At 41.0% G+C, this 16810-nt stretch overlaps 1 protein-coding gene across 1 annotated transcript in view; it reads left to right on the top strand.

Annotated features, from left to right (window-relative positions):
• Window positions 1-302: 302 nt before the first annotated feature.
• The window catches only part of depdc4 (DEP domain containing 4), a 32823-nt gene continuing 16315 nt past the window's right edge, over window positions 303-16810 (top strand). Inside the window, exons 1-6 of the mRNA XM_072552029.1 lie at window positions 303-386; window positions 7322-7736; window positions 9137-9282; window positions 11756-11951; window positions 12932-13158; window positions 16431-16573. Of these exons, the coding sequence (XP_072408130.1) occupies window positions 314-386; window positions 7322-7736; window positions 9137-9282; window positions 11756-11951; window positions 12932-13158; window positions 16431-16573 (1200 nt within the window). The 5' untranslated portion in view covers window positions 303-313. The remainder of the gene's footprint in view (window positions 387-7321; window positions 7737-9136; window positions 9283-11755; window positions 11952-12931; window positions 13159-16430; window positions 16574-16810) is intronic.

The following is a 16810-nucleotide window of genomic DNA, read 5'->3' as shown; positions in this document are numbered from 1 at the left end:
CAGTGTTCACCCTGACCCCCCCTCAGTGTTCACTCTGACCCCCCCTCAGTGTTCACTCTAACCCCCCCTCAGTGTTCACTCTAACCCCCCCTCAGTGTTCACTGACCCCCCCTCAGTGTTCACCCTGACCCCCCCCCCTCAGTGTTCACCCTGACCCCTCACTTCAGAGTTCACCCCCGCACGCCCCCAGTGGTCACTCTGGGTATTGCTTCCTGAGCAGGGATGCCCGGTCCCGGCCCAGCTCCAGGGGAGAACCACGTGAAAGCGGTGATGTGGGCGGGGCTGTGTGACGTCAGAGGGGCGTGTCCCAGTGATGGCGGTCTCCCTGACTCCCCGCTTCCGGCGGTTAACAAGCAGCAGCTCAGTGAGGGGGAGGCGGCACCCAGGTACCGGGCCCGGGGTGGGGTCCCGTCCCTCCCCTCCCCTCCACTCCCTCCCCTCCCCTCCACTCCCTCCCCTCCCCTCCCCTCCCCTCCCTCCCCTCCCTCCCCTCCCCGGGGGATGGGGCAACCCGCAATGGGGGAGGGGAATGGAGACCCTCAATGGGGGGAGGGGAATCCTCAATGCGGGGGACCCTCAATGGGGGGAGGGGAATGGAGACCCTCAATGGGGGGAGGGGAATCCTCAATGCGGGGGACCCTCAATGGGGGGAGGGGAATGGAGACCCTCAATGGGGGGAGGGGAATCCTCAATGCGGGGGACCCTCAATGGGGGGAGGGGAATGGAGACCCTCAATGGGGGGAGGGGAATCCTCAATGCGGGGGACCCTCAATGGGGGGAGGGGAATGGAGACCCTCAATGGGGGGAGGGGAATCCTCAATGCGGGGGACCCTCAATGGGGGGAGGGGAATGGAGACCCTCAATGGGGGGAGGGGAATCCTCAATGCGGGGGACCCTCAATGGGGGGAGGGGAATGGAGACCCTCAATGGGGGGAGGGGAATCCTCAATGCGGGGGACCCTCAATGGGGGGAGGGGAATGGAGACCCTCAATGGGGGGAGGGGAATGGAGACCCTCAATGTGGGGGGGACCCTCAATGGGGGGAGGGGAATGGAGACCCTCAATGGGGGGAGGGGAATCCTCAATGCGGGGGACCCTCAATGGGGGGAGGGGGAATGGAGGGTGGAAGAAGTGAGGGGAGTAGAGTGAGGAATGGACAACTGTTTGTCGTTTGCATAAATGATTTAGATGAGAATATAAAAGGCATGGTTAGTAAATTTGCAAAAAATTGGCGCTCTTATGGTCAATGAAGGTTATTCAAGAGTACAAAAAGAAATTTGCCATTTGGGTCAATAGGCTGAGGAGTGGCTGATGGAATGTAATTTGGATAAATACACGGTATTGCATTTTGATAAAGCAAATAAGGGCAGAACTTGTACAACTAATGGTAGGGCATTGGGTAGTGATGGTCAACAGAAAGACTTGCAGGTTCAGATACAGAATTCTTTGATTCCGTCACAGGCAGATAGAATGGTTAAGCAGGCATTGGGATGTCATGATTTGGAGAGGCCAGTGTTGGACTGGGATGTACAAAGTTAAAAATCACACAACACCAGGTTATAGTCCAACAGGTTTATTTGGAAGCACACGAGCTTTTGGAGTGTTGCTCTGAAAGCTCGTTTGCTTCCAATTAAACTTGTTGGACTATTACCTGGTGTTGTGTGATTTTTAACATTGGGATGTCATGTTGAGAAAGTTATCAGAGGACATTCGTGAAATCTCTTCTGGAGTACTGTCTCCAGTTCCGGTTGCCCTCTTATAAGGAGGATATTCTTAAGCTGTAGAGAGTTCAGCAATGATTTACTGAGATTTGGGGAATGGAGGATTGAGTTTTAAAGAGAGACTGGGGCCTTTTTCACTGTGGCATAGGTTGAAGGGTGACCATGTAGAGGTTTATAAAATCGAGGGGTATAGTTAAGGTGAAGCGCAGGTGTCATTTGCCTAAGGTGGGGGATTTCAGGATTAGGGGAGATTTCAGGACAGGACAAGAGGAGAAAGATTTAAAGACATGGGGGCAATTTTTTTTACACAGTAGTTTAGACTATAAGACATTGGAGCAAAAATTATGCCATTCAGCCCATTGAGTCTGCTCAGGGAGGAGAAAGTGAGGACTGCAGATGCAGGAGATCGGAGTCATAGTGTGGTGCTAGAAAAGCACAGCCGATCAGGCAGCATCCGAGGAGTAGGCGAGTCTATGTTTCGAGCATAAGCTCTTCATTCCTGATGAAGAGCCTATGCTCGAAATGTTAACTCTCCTGCTCCTCGGATGTGTCCTGACCAGCTGTGCTTTTCCAGCATCACACCCTTTGAATCTGATAACTTTCTTAACCCTATTCTCCTGCTTTCTCCCCATAATCTTTGATCCCATTTACAATCAATAACCTATCTATCTCAGTCTTAAATACACTCAATGACTTGGCCTCCACAGCTTTCTGTGGCAGTGAATTCCATAGATTCCCCACTCTCTGGCTGAAGACATTTCTCCTAGTCTCTGTTCTAAAAGATCTTCCATTTACTAGTTTGTGTGTGGAATTAACTTCCAGAAGGAGTGGTCGATGTGAATGCAGTTACAATATTTAAAATCCATTTGGGGAAGTACATGATTAAGAAATGTTTTGAGAGATTTGGGCCAGGTGCAGGCAGGTGGTACTAGTTCAGTTTGGGATTATGGTCTGCAGAGGCTGGTTGGACCAAAGTGCTGTAAAACTCTATAGCAGGATGGACAAGTAGTGTGGGGAATGGATGTGGGTGAGGGGAGTGATGGAGAAGTTAGGAGAATGGTGGGAGTGAGGGGAGGTGAAAGTGTGTTGGGGATTGAGGATGTGTGGGTGTATGGAATGAACAGGATGGAGATTGGGCGAGTGAGGAGAATGGGATGCTGAGAGAAATCTGGGGGATGGTGTATGGCTGAGGGAAATACAGAGTTTGGGAATGGGGGTGTTGGTATCGGGTGCACAAGAGCAATGAGGGTAGAGGAATGGAGGTGGGAGAAAGGGTGTGGATGTTGGGGTGTGGGGTTAGGGATTGGGGGTATATGTATGTGGGCAGTTGGAGTCAGTGAGATCATGGGGGGCTGAGGGGTCAGGGTGCTATTTATGGGGTGCAAGGGGGTGTCGGCATTGAAATGGAGGTGAGAGTTGGGTTCAGGGTGAGAAGTCAGTGAGGGTGAAGTGAATCAGCAGCCATTTTTGGGTGCACATTTAAGACGAGACTACCTTAATTTTTTGGCATATATATAACATGACAAAATGCTGCTACGTGCCTTTGGAACAATCATTTTTGAAAACTCATTTCTGAACCAAGTGCTCTCAGCGGATTTCTTCTTATCATCTTTGCATGCTGCCAGATGGTCACCAGCTTCAACTATATAACTTGTGTCATTTGCATGTGAGAGACAGTCACTTCTTGGAACATGCTTTCTGCAGTCCCTCCATTTCTCGTTTATGACCATGTCTCTGCTTTTTGTGAAGTTCACTCGCTTTGAGCTGAATGTTGTTGGCCATGTGGCCTGGCATGTGTTGCTCAACATAATCTTAAACATCTACGTTTAGCAAAGTTTATGCAGTTCAGGTCACAATTGTGCTGCTATTAGCATTCTGCATCATGTTATGTTTTATAAAAGTAGTATAAGTTAATCTCTAAAATGTAAAAGATAAGTCAAATCACAATACATTGAGTTAAATATTAAACTGAATCCTCTCCAATAAAACTAGCAAAGTATTTCTCCCCATGAATTCTAGATGTCATGCAGCAGGCATAACAATTTGCTGCATCATTTATTTTAAATTTTGACAAACCAATTTTCTTCATGACATGAAGAAAACTGTCATGCATCAATGTTTTGCAATGCACAATGCCTTTAAATACTAAATGCATACCTTGAAAATGGGGCAATTCACTTCCTTGCTGAGTCCAAACTTTAAATTCTGTCTTACTGCCTCTGATCTCCAAATATCGTCCGATCTGTTCCATAGTCTATTGGATAAAACTACACTAAGGATCGTTTTTCACTCCATTCTAAACCTGCACCTGTAATGCTTTGCAACTGATCTGCTTTTGAAATTTTGCAGAGTTCGATAAATTGTCTGAATGTTTTGGTTTATGAAGTCCTGTGTGACAGTAGTGATTCAAACTTGATACTGATAAAAGATATGACTGCTACTTTGTTGTCATCCAATTGTTAAACGGTTTTATTTCATAGCAATTGGCCCCACAGAGAAGGAATTATGATTGATTTTGCTTCATTAAATCAGTGCAACTTGTCTTTTTGCAGAAATGCTGAATTAGTAAATATCCAGTGCTTCCCCCATATCAGTTGATCACCTTGCTCAGTGGAACACCTTCAGTGTTTTCTTTTTTAATCTGGAAAGGTGTGGGAATTCAGTCTTGTTGAGAAGCCAAGGCTGTATCTGATTCTTTCGATCTCCTTATTCACTTGTGTGATGATCTCACTTTGAATCCTTTGACCTTTGTCCCTGCTATTGCAACAGTGATTCACCAACAGATTTATTCCTACCCTACAGACAGTATTCTAGTGTATCCATCTGATGAGAGAGTGATCATTAAGCTGAACATTCTCATAAAAAAGCCCAACATTGTCCAGATTTTGTCAAATCTTCCATTCCTCCTTGTACAGTATTTACAGCACAGAAATTATCTGGCTCAGCAGATTCAAGCTTTGGTTCCTGATGAACTTACCCCTACCCTTGCGCTATTCAACCCCATCAAGTTCACCATTAAAAAGATGAATTGTTTTTAGGTTTATTGTTTTTGCCCCAATTTGTCACGAAAGGCACCACAGTACATTTTTTGGAATTAAAGTATTTTTTTCAGTAGTATAGATTATGCTTGAGCTATGATACCCAGAAGCTTATGCTACTCACTGCATCCTAGTTATAAAAAGTATCTTGTTGTATTTGGTGAGAAATAATTAGAAAGTGAATTGAGGTTTGAATAATATTGTGTAAAATATTTTAATCTTGATAATTACATAGAAAGAATGAAGAAAGTGTATCAATGTATGGTTTCACAGAACGTACTTGAGACAAACCACTTGAAACACTGACAAATCATTCTGTTTCGGTTTTTCAGTTTCACTTTCTGAATTTTTAAAGCTCCCTTCAGTTTTTCTATCGTTTCTCTTAAGAATTAACTGCCCACATCAAAGTATTGCTGCATAGCAATTTTTTTTTTCAAATGTGTGCTGGGGATTTCAGGGATAAACCTATTTATTAAAGAGACTTAACTTTAAACTTTTTTTGCATGAGACATTGAAAAATGCATATTTCATGAAATTAGCTTGCATGAGCTGCACAGGCTGGCAATGCTTTGTACATTCTGCATTGAGTTTGTTTTGAAGATTGTGTATTTCACAGAATTGTAGAAGTGTGACTGAACAGGAGGAGGCCATTCAGCCCATCATATCTCCACAAGCTGTCCCGATAATCAGTCTGATTTGTGCCATTCTCTTGCCTTTTGCTGTAACTTTGATCCACATAGTTATTAATTGCCCTTTTGAATGCCTGAATTGAACCTACCTCCAGGCAGTGTTACCCATACCTAACAACTCGCTATGTGAAAATGTATTCCCCTCAGATAATTTTGCTGTCTTTCCAGATCACTTTAAATCTGTGCCCCCTTATTTTTGTTTCTTTTGAGCAAGAGAAGTATCTCTATCTACTCTCTGCAGACCACTTGTGACTTTGAAAATTTCTTTTGAATCTTCTTTAAGCCTTCTGTCTTGTCAAGTAGAATAGTCCCAACCTCTCCAATCTATCCTCACAACTGAAATTTCTCATCCCTGGAACTATCCACGATCAGTCAGCCAGAGTAATATGATTATGCTCATTACAATGCATTTTCAGCGAGCCGCATTAATTGAAAAAAAATGTAATTGCACTTCATACACTGGCAAAGCATATCAATTGTCCTGAACATAACATCAGTACCTCTAGTCTGTCTAATGTATTCATTGCTTGAGCCAATTCATGCCGATAATGCAACAATGCAGAATGCCACGTGGCATTGTGTTGAATGCCTTCTGGAAGTCCACGTATCCCATGTCAACAGTTTTACTTTCTCCATCCCTGTCTTTCTGCTACCTCTTTTTAAAGAAAGTCCATGTTAGTTCAACATAATTTCTTCCGTTAGATATCCATGCTGGCTTTCCAAGTCAACTCATGTTTTTCTGCTTTTTGGGCGCATAGAGTCTGGACAAATTGGCACCATCTGTTGTGGGTTCAGGAGAGCTCACACAATCACAACCCTCTGATTGGTTTGGCTCCATCTGTGGAGAAAGATGCAAACAGAAGCAAGGAGAAACCTCAAGCTGGCTGTATAAACATCTCTCTCTCTCCTTTCTGAAGTTTCTCTAGTTCTCTGTCGAAAGAGCAGGAAAATTGCATTTAGGGACACTGAAATAAATCGTCCAAAAAGGAAAAGCCAAGACTCTGAATCCAGTCAATCAATCAGTAAAACTTGATGGTCACATTGTCATCATAGAATTCGAAATATTGAGAGAACTACGCATCCAGTTTTGTGATGTGGATGGCTGATTCAGATCTTTATTTCCCAAACTCCTTTTTTTTTCTTTTCTGTAATATTTGTCTTGACTGTTTCTCGGTGTCTGGAAATTGAACTGGAGTAAGGTTTAAACAGTCTCTCATAAATTAGCAAATCATTTTGTTCCTTTTCTTGCCATTGTTTAGAAAATTGGTTTGGTTACAATGAACAGTTGTTTTGTTAATGACTAAAACCTGATGTGTATTTTTTTTAACCTGAATCAGATGGTTAGGTAAATAGGATATTTTAGTAATTTAATTAAATTTTCAAATTTGTGGCGACTTTGTAACCAATAGGCATTGGTATCAGTGTACTCTCTCAAGCAAATTGTGACAATACAGTCAGCTTTCACCAGTGAAGAAATGATCATTTCATTAGGCAAGTCAGTTTTTTGATGCTGACAGGGAGATCAAACCAGGTAAGGACAGCAGCTTTTCTGTCTCTGAAGGACAGTGGTGATCCAGATGGGTTTTTGTAGAAATCGATGATAGTGTCATAATCGCCATTATTGACACCATCTTTCGTTTTCAGATTGTCTGAACTGATTTTAATTTCCAACAGTTACCATGGTGGGATTTGAGTATGTGCCCCTGGGCATTAACCTCGGCCTCTGGATTGTTAGCATTCCCACTACATCAGGTGCATATGGTTGTACTGCAGAGTTGTGCACAGGATGTGAAAAAATTTGATATTCTGAGAGATGTGACAAAGCATGATCCAAATAAGATCCTTTCTTAAGATATTCCCTTTTTTAAATTCAGGACATTCAGAACCTTTTCATGCAACACAGCTGTGGAACAATATTATTCATGCCCTCCATACTCAGGTGGACCTGAGGCAGCAGAGACTGAATTGGAGAATGCACAGTGACTGTTTCACTGGGGCTGATGCTGTTGATGTGGTGCTGAGTTACCTCATGCAAAACGTTTACTTCAGCAACAGCGACATTTCAAGGCTGAAGGCAGCCCGTCTCTGCCAGGCTATGATGGATCATAGAGTGTTCTATCCTGTCGGTACAAGACTCTTCAGCAAAGAGCGGGAAAATCTGTTTGAGGATCGCAGCAGCAGTCTCTATAAATTTGTGGACAGCTACACATTACCAGGTGCTGGGAAAGACCAAGAAATGGAGAATCTGTTGTGTTATAAGAGACTGGTGTCAAAGAGGAAATTTCCTAAGTAAGTTTTTAAAAAATTCTTTCTCTGGATATGGGCAGTGTTGATTGTACAGCATGACATGAAGTTGCGTGCTAGCAGTCAAACATGTTGGTGTGAGATGGCAGTTTGATATAGCTCCACATAGGGTAAATGTGACTGTTTCATTCCTTAAAGATCTTAATGAACCAACTCGTTTTTTTGTGGCACTTGGACAGTTTGATGCTTACTGAATCAATTTTTCATTTTCAGATTTAACAAACTAAACTCAAACACTCAACCTGTCTTGGGAGTATTAGAAATTAGGTTCTCTGTATTACTATCCCAGAAAAGTTGCCATAACATTGCCATATCCAGCAGTTTCAAAGTGACCATGAGATTTTTGTCTGTTGTAATCTGGGGAATTTGTATTGTTGCATATAGATGTTATATTTTCACATCATGCTTAGCAATACATGTCAGTGTAAAATACAATTTGAATGTATATTATTTGAATTATCTTTCTTTATTGTTCAGAAGTATAGAACATAGGAGCATGAAGAGGCCACTCAGCCTTTTGGGTTTGCTCCTTCATGCAATGTGATCATGGCTGATTGTTATCAGTCCTCTGTTCCTGCTTTTTACCCTTTGAACCCTTTAGCTCTTAAAAGCTGGATCTAACTTCGTGTTGAAAACTATGGATGTTTTAGCTCTCCAGCCTAAGGCTATGGAAAAGCAACTGCTATCATAGTTGTACAGCATGGAAACAGACCATTTGGTCTACTCCTAAGCCCATCTGGTCAAGGTCTCATTGTACTCTGAGATAAGCTTCTTCAAGACTATCAATTTTGGTGTCACCTACAAAATTACTAACCAATCCTCTTTTATTCGCATCCAAATCATTTATGTAAATATCAAAAGCAGTAGACTGCTCTGTCTGACACACAGTAAGAGAGCAGTTTAGGTTAACTGTCATTCAGTTATATTTTTTCCTTTGACGTGGTCAGGTAGTTGAGCTGATTGCTGTGGAGGATGATATAATTGTGTGAAATTGGATCGAATGTACAGCACAGACAGGCCATTTGGCCCAATTAGTTTTTGAAAACACTTCTGTTATTAATAAGATTATTGAGCTGGAATCTGTATGTCAGTGGAGTTTTCATTTGCAAAACCTTCCCTAGCCATTGTTGCATTGACATGGATCTGGATATAATGTGACACGTCTTGTGCACCAAAGAAGAACAAGTTATTCAGTGTTTTTTAAAATTTGATTGCACACAATCTCTTGATAGTGCGCAATGCAGTATTTGATTTTACTCTAATTGCACTGTTTGAATTTTGTAAAACCAGTCTGAAATAGTCAATGACTAAAAAGTATTTCATGATGACTTCCAAAACCCTGATATGAAATTCTAATTGTTCCTTATTTTGCTTTTATTAAACAGACCAGTCAAACTTGCTTTTTCGAATCCTGTTGCTTTGGAAGCTTGTGATAAAAGAATTGAAGAGCTTTTTCATACTATCAACCTCCATCCATCATTACGGTCAAACCTAAAAGTAAAAAGCCGAACCAACTATCTGACCAAAAAAGGTGAAGTTTTTTAACAATTTTTTTGGTCACGTGGACCGACATGTGCAAACTGAATTTTACTTTTCTGTATGTGCCTGTCACTGTGCTTCCTCCAAAATATGATTTGTTAAAGCAATTTAATTAAACCCTGTCTGTACATTCCATTTCATTTCTGATAGCGATTCCCAGTATGAAAGTTCAACATTAATTTAATTTCATCTCTCGTGCATGGAACAAGCTACAAGTTTTATGCACTTGACATTTCAAATGAATTTTAATAGCAGAGTCTCCCAAGTACCTACAGTCATTTTTGAGTGAGCACACTCAGTGCTGAATATGGATTTCAGCTGGCACTGAGACAGAGTTTTCATTTGACATGAGTTTCTGACTTTGCTCCTTTTGGCCTGCATTTTGCAAGCAATTCAGTTGTGTCACTCCTCCTCCAGGGGGATCTGCAACTGCCATTCAATAATCGGGGAACGAGTGATGAAGAAATGGGCCTATGTTGAGTTAAGAGCTGAAAATGTGTTGCTGGAAAAGCGCAGCAGGTCAGGCAGCATCCAAGGAACAGGAGAATCGACGTTTCTGGCATGAGCCCTTCTTCAGGAATGAGGAAAGTGTGTCCAGCAAGCTAAGATAAAAGGTAGGGAGGAGGGACTTGGGGGAGGGGCGTTGGGAATGCGATAGGTAGAAGGAGGTTAAGGTGAGGGCGATAGGCCGGAGTGGGGGTTGGGGCGGAGGGGTCAGGGAAGAAGATTGCAGGTTAGGAAGGTGGTGCTGAGTTTGAGGGTTGGGACTGAGACAAGGTGGGCGGAGGGGAAATGAGGACACACTTTCCTCATTCCTGAAGAAGGGCTCATGCCCGAAACGTCGATTCTCCTGCTCCTAGGATGCTGCCTGACCTGCTGCACTTTTCCAGCAACACATTTTCAGCTCCTATGTTGAGTTAAACCAACACAATTGGCTGTGCTTGTGGCCAATGTAGCCTCTACGTGAAACCAACCATGCATTGCTCAAATGTTTGTTTATTTTCAATTCCATCTCAATGAAGTTCTTTGGATGTTTTCAGTATTAAAGGTGGTACATAGAATTTGTTATTTGTACAAGAGAATCACTGAGATTCCTAATCTCTGGTAAAATTGAAAGAAGAGCAAGAGGAACCCCAAATATGTCAGTGATTATTTGAAAGAAATGTTGTTTACTGTTTATTATTGGTTGAGTTACTCCTGTGTTTCTGCTAGCTGAGTGGAGACAGGTTTTGTTTCCACAGTGAAATGAGTTTTCTGTCCACGTAAACCTTTATGAGAAGCTAGTGTGATATCACAGGTGCAGCTACACCTGCTCCGATCGATCTGTGTCATATTTGCGTTGGGAATGTACACTTCATCCTGGGATTCCTCACCTTCGTTCTCCCACACCTTTATTTCTGAGTTCCACAATGACTGGTCGATTAGTTTAGTTATCCAAGAATTCAGGAAAAAGGGCAAGAAAATCCTCTAAGTGAGGGTTGAGTTTAGTTGAGAGGGAGAGACAGACTCTGGTATTGTAACTAACCACTGATTTTAATCACATTTTCTTTTGTGCTTAAGCGAAGAGTGAGATGTTACTGTATTTGGATCAGCTCTATTTTGCAGATGCAAAGTTAAATTCTTTCACTGCCCCAAGAATCAGTCCCAGCTCCTGGAAATTAACCCCTTCTTCATTATGGTATTTGTTCTGTTTGCTACAACAATTATGTGGTTGAGTGTCACAATTACCTGAAGAATTGGGAACAATTTTTGTGTTTCTGGTTACTTGCTTGGATTGTGTCTGATTGACACTGCCAATTAATGCTTGCTTGAGAACTCTCAAACCCAGTGCAGAAAGCATTATTTTGATCAGCAAACAGAGGAGACCCCATTCCATCAGGGTGGGGTAAATTTTAACCCGCTTCAGATAAAAAGCTGATGTCTAACCCACTGTCACAGTAACTTTGATTTTATATGTGGTTCTCTTAATGGCTTGACTGAAACGAGAAACCTTTATCAGGAATTTACAGGCATCCCTGCAATCAAAGTTAAACTGAGAAGATCAAATAACTGTTCTGCTTATGGTCCTGTTAAAACTGTTGACCATTCCTTGACTCAAATTTTTTGGGATGGGGTAAATTCGTACTGCATTTGAATGACCCCTCCCTTTTGACCTGAATTGTTGCGGTCAGTCACTTAGCAGCCAATGAAATAGTTTTAGAATGTGTTTGCTATTGTAATATCAAAAAGTGCAACAGTTAATTTCTGTCACTGTACTCACAGACTTGAGAATTGTGGTTTCTCTGCCCTGTCCTTTTCCCCCTCTGCAGAAATTAACCCACAGCTTGAATATGCATTTCAATATAAAAATTGCATGCATTGACTAATCAGTTTGTGACTGTGAGATTGTTTATAACTCAGCATGTGAATACTAATGATGTTTCTTACTGTGCTTCTCTTCTACTTTCAACAATCCTCCACAACAGTTGTAGAGGATGTTTGGAAGCAAACAACTTTACTGCAGCTACTACATTTAATTCATCTTCCCATCTTGGACAACATCCTGGAATCTCCAATGAAAGCAAAACGAAGACGACTAGTTCAGTTTAATCAGAAAATTGACCTTGTTATCTCCAACACGTTCCTGGATCGAGAGGTTTCTCAGAGCCTAAATCTGCCCTAGTTAGTATTTGCGAATACCTTTGTATCTCATTCAAAGAATTAGGAACAAATAGCATTTAAGTGTAATAAGTCTGCGATCTGAAGTATTGCCTTAATCTTTAACTGTGCAGAGAAGATGAAATTACTGGAAAATCTGTCATAAATCTCTTTCCATTTATTAGATATTTGGAAAAAAATGAGACATTGCATGCGGTGTATGCAAAACCTGAAAAACATCTTCAAATGAGCTCCTTCACATCTTGCTACACTCTTGCTCACCCCCTTACATTTGTATGTGTTACTTTATGCAAAGTTCAAGTAATTTGGTAAAATCAAAGAGGGCTAATTTTCACCAGGGTTTTGTAGAAGCTATTTCATCCAAATTCGTTGTAGGGTATTAACATATGAGAAATTTTGTGCACATGATTCTAGAAATGAGGGATACAGGAATGGGGTGAGAACAGACAAATTGGGATTGTTCTTTTGCGAACAAAGAAAACTGAGAAGCGATTTGGTCAAGGTAACACCATGAAAGTGTAGGCAGAGAAACTGTACTTGCAATGGCTCAAAGGCCAAAGACCAAAGAACACAGATTTAAGATGATTGACAGAAGAGCCAGTGGTAACATGAGGAAAAATCTTCCATGTATAAAGCGATTAGGATTTAGACTGCACTGCCTGATGGTGGTGGACACAGATTTAATCATAGCTTTTAAAAAGGGGTCGAATACATATTTGAAGAAGGGAAAATAACAGGGATATGAGAAAAAAATGCAGGGAACTAGAACTAATTGGACTGATCTTGAGATGACCTGGCACAGATTTAATGGGCTGATAAGTTAATTTCTATGTTAAACTATTCTTTGAACTAGTCACAGAAACCCTCCAGAAAAAAGGCCAACCCTGACATTTGTGCACTGGAATATATTGCGTCTCTGTCAAGATGAACCATGTGTGAGACATGCTTCCTTAGTCTCTGTGTTGGTTTGGTTTGATTCACAGTACTGATAAGTGGTTCTCAGTTGCAGTCGATTGCCTGGAATATTTCCCAGATGAGGTGGTTGTGCACACGAGTGAACTGTTATTTCAGATCGCAAATGACAGGGAGGCTGCAGAAAAATACAAACGAGTGCTGTTTGAAACTATAGTGAAGCACTATAATCAGAACAAGGAGCCACTTCTCTGCGATCGATATCGTGACATATATGCCGGGATCATTGAACTTCTTGGTAAGGAATTTGTTTTGTAGAGCTGTGTAAAGAATACAAATGTTGGTGATTTGGCCATAAATTATGGAACAATATGTTACTGTATTTGGATCAGCTCTATTTCACAGATGCAAAGTTAAATTCTTTCACTGCCCCAAGAATCAGTCCTTTGATTTTATATGTGGTTCTCTTAATGGCTTGACTGAAACGAGAAACTTTTATCAGGAATTTACAGGCATCCCTGCAATCAAAGTTAAACTGAGAAGATCAAATAACTGTTCTGCTTATGGTCCTGTTAAAACTGTTGACCATTCCTTGATTCAAATTTTTTGGGATGGGGTAAATTCGTACTACATTTGAATGACCCCCCCCCCGACCTTTTGACCTGAATTGCTTGAGAATGGTAAATCTTAGCTAATAATATGTTTCAAATTTCAATGAGTCAGCTAATATGTTCATTTAAAATAATGAGAAAGCAGTATATATCATGGGCGGCATGCAAGTAATGTTTATTGACTGGTTGCCGACTGAAAAAAACCTCAGTTACAGTGTCTGTATTAAACAAATCTTTGTGCTCTTTCTGCCTTTGCTGTTGTCCTTGTTTTTGTTAAACACGTTTTTAATTATGTCTGTATCACTATTTCCCCTGCCCCAATACTGTTATGTTGTGCTTTGTGTTGGTCTCATCTGTTTTCTGTCTTACCCTTTTGAGTGCCACACTCCAAACTGTGTCTGTTAGGTTCTCGCCAATCATGCCCTATTGATGCGTCAAATATATCGTTTGCCTTTGTAAGAAAATGGGAAAAAGCCAGGATAGGGTGAGCTGTTGGGAAAGTACAGCAACATTAATGACTGAATGAAAAGGTGGAGGGTGAAGTTTAAGGAGGACACCTTCCTGTGATTAGATTGGGGTGGGGGAATGGGGTGTCCAGTGGTAACGATGCCAACAGTGAGGATTCAACTGTAGGAAGGGAGCAAACTAACAAGCGGTTACCTGAGATGTTGTGGAGCGGAATGCTGGACATGTGATTAATTGTGTTAATGAGATCTGGGAATGTTGGGGTAAGCAAATAGTTGTGAACTTTCAGTCTGAAGCTTGAAAGACTTCATTCTGACCTGTAAAGGCATACCTGCATAAAGAAGGGAAACCCAATGGAACAGAGGGGGGATTGAGGGGTTACAAATGGTTGAGAAGCACCAGAGTGAGGGGACTGCATTATCTGTCTTTTGGTAATCTGGACTAAATAGCTCTGATTTAACTTGTCTATTTAGCTGCTTTGTAATTTGATCCAATATTAGAGATTTTGTAGAACAGGAACCATCTATGAACAGAGAAACAGTTTTAATCTTGCTGATCAGCGATGAAATTAGAGGTGTACAAGGTTTTAACTGTGTTTGCCCTCACCCACTCTTCTCCCAGGCTGGCAGGGAAGCAAACAAAATGGGGAAGTGTGGGTTTACACAGGAACCAGGAATCCACTGAGATTGATGAGCAGTCTCTTATTGTGACCTGCACCAGACTGGTACACCTTGCCAGGCACTGGCTGGAATAAGAGCCAACATGATTAATAATCAAGCAAACCTTCAATGACCAAAGGTGAATGAATCACCAATACCTGGTAACCCATAATGAGGAATCAAAAAAAGCCATAATGTCTGATTAATTTTGAGTTTTGGTTTTAGGAAGTTACCAAACCAAAACTGAGTTGTAACAGGAATAAATCACATGATTTTAATAATTTTCTTTGAGAAAAAGATCTTTCCACAACTTTAAAATTACCAAGTACCTCAGCTTCAGGTGTAGTCGCTGTATAGTAACTGCAACAACGTGCAGACTAAGCAGTCTTAACGTTGCACAATTTCCTCTTAACAGTGGTGGAAGATAAAGTGCCACATCAAAGATTATTGCAGAAAACAGAAGTTATGGTGTAGTAGATAGGATCTTGGCATGGAAGGAAGATTGATTGGCTGTCAGGAAACAGGCAGTAGGTGTAAACTTGTCTTTTTGTGACTGGTATGCCACAGGTCTCAGTGCTGGGGCCTGAGCTGTTCATAACTTATTAAACAATTTGGATGAAGGGGAGGAAGTTATGATTGTCAATTTGTGATAAGACAAGTGTAAGAAAGTTGGTTGTGGAGACAGCATAAAGCTCACAAAAAAATATTAATGGGTTAATTGAGTGAGCAAAGATGTGAAATTCTCTTTTTTGGCAGGCAGAATTTTCAAAAATCATCTCAAATAGTGAGACATTGCAGAACTCAGATGCTGAGAATTTAGGGTGTCCTTGTGCATGAAGTTTAAAAGGCTTGCATGCATTATATGCCAGTAAAGCAAGTAATTGGATCATAGAATGTTATATAATTTATCACAAGGCAAATAGAATACAGACTTGAGGAATTTATGCTTCAGTTATTTAGGGCACTGTTGAGATCTTATTTGGAGTATTGTGCATTGTATTGGTTGCCTGATTTTATGAAGGATCTAAATGCATTGGAGGCAATTTAGAAGAGAAATATATGGAATAGGCAGGTTGTATTATGAGTAAAGAATCCTGAAACATTTTGACAGGGTAGATATGGGAAAGGTGTTTCTCCTTGGAGAAGCTACAAGTAGGGGTCACTTAAAACATGGGTCAGCCATTTAAAAAAAGAGATGAGGCAAAACCTTTTTCTCTCAGTAGTTCATGGGTGTTTGGAACTATTTTCCTGGAAAGGTCATGGAAGCAGAGTCTATGTTTTGAAGGCAAAGATATGTAGATTCTTTGTTAAGCAAGATTGGGAAAGTTTATCGGTATGGGAGGGAATATGGATTTGAGGATACAATCAGATCAGCCATAATTTCTTTCAAACTCATTCATGTGATGACAGCATCACTAGCTAAACCAGCATTTATAGCCCATCCATAGGAGTCAATCAAATTACTGTGGAGTCACATGTAGGACAGACAAGGAAAAGATGGCAGTTTCCTTTCTTAAAGGACATGGGTGAACCAAATGGGTTTTTTGGACAATTGACAATGAATTCATAGTCATGATTCAATTTTTAATTCCAGATTTTTATTGATCTCCGATTCCATCATCTGCTTTGGTGGGATTGAAACCCAACTCTTCAGGGCATTACCTGGTTTTCTGGATTAAATTCAATGATAATACCGTTGCCTCACATTGAATAGCAGAGCAAACCCGAGGGGCTGAATAGTCCTGTCCTGCTCATGATTCTTATATTTGTATGGCATAACACTTCCATCATATGAAAAAAATCACTAATTAAAACATTTCTGTACAAAACTGTAGAAAGTGGTAAGCCTGGACAAGCTTTGGAAGCGGCCCAACTTTGTATTCAGTTGTTGGAGCCGAACTGGAGAGAGGAGTTGCACAGGGTGCTGTCGTTCATGGCTGTTGCTGGGACCCCGGATGCCTGCATACTGCAGAAACAGGTTTATCAGTGTTTTAAAACTCATTGGGAAAGTTTATCAGGTATGGGAGGGAATATGGATTTGAGGATAACAAACTAGATAAGAAAAATATGACTTGAAAATATATTCTAAAGCAATTTTCAAATATTTCTCAACAAAAGACTCAAATGTTTTGACGAAATATTTCTTTTTCAGGTAAGTCTAAAGGCCAAGAGAAGAAATGTGTCAGGTCATCAAATTTGAGTTTGAATTTTTGAA

This window comes from Chiloscyllium punctatum, chromosome 32, assembly GCF_047496795.1.
Source record: "Chiloscyllium punctatum isolate Juve2018m chromosome 32, sChiPun1.3, whole genome shotgun sequence".
In the NCBI taxonomy this organism is placed as follows: domain Eukaryota; kingdom Metazoa; phylum Chordata; class Chondrichthyes; order Orectolobiformes; family Hemiscylliidae; genus Chiloscyllium; species Chiloscyllium punctatum.
Note: the sequence above shows the minus strand (reverse complement) of the source record. Positions and strands in the feature narration are given on the sequence as shown.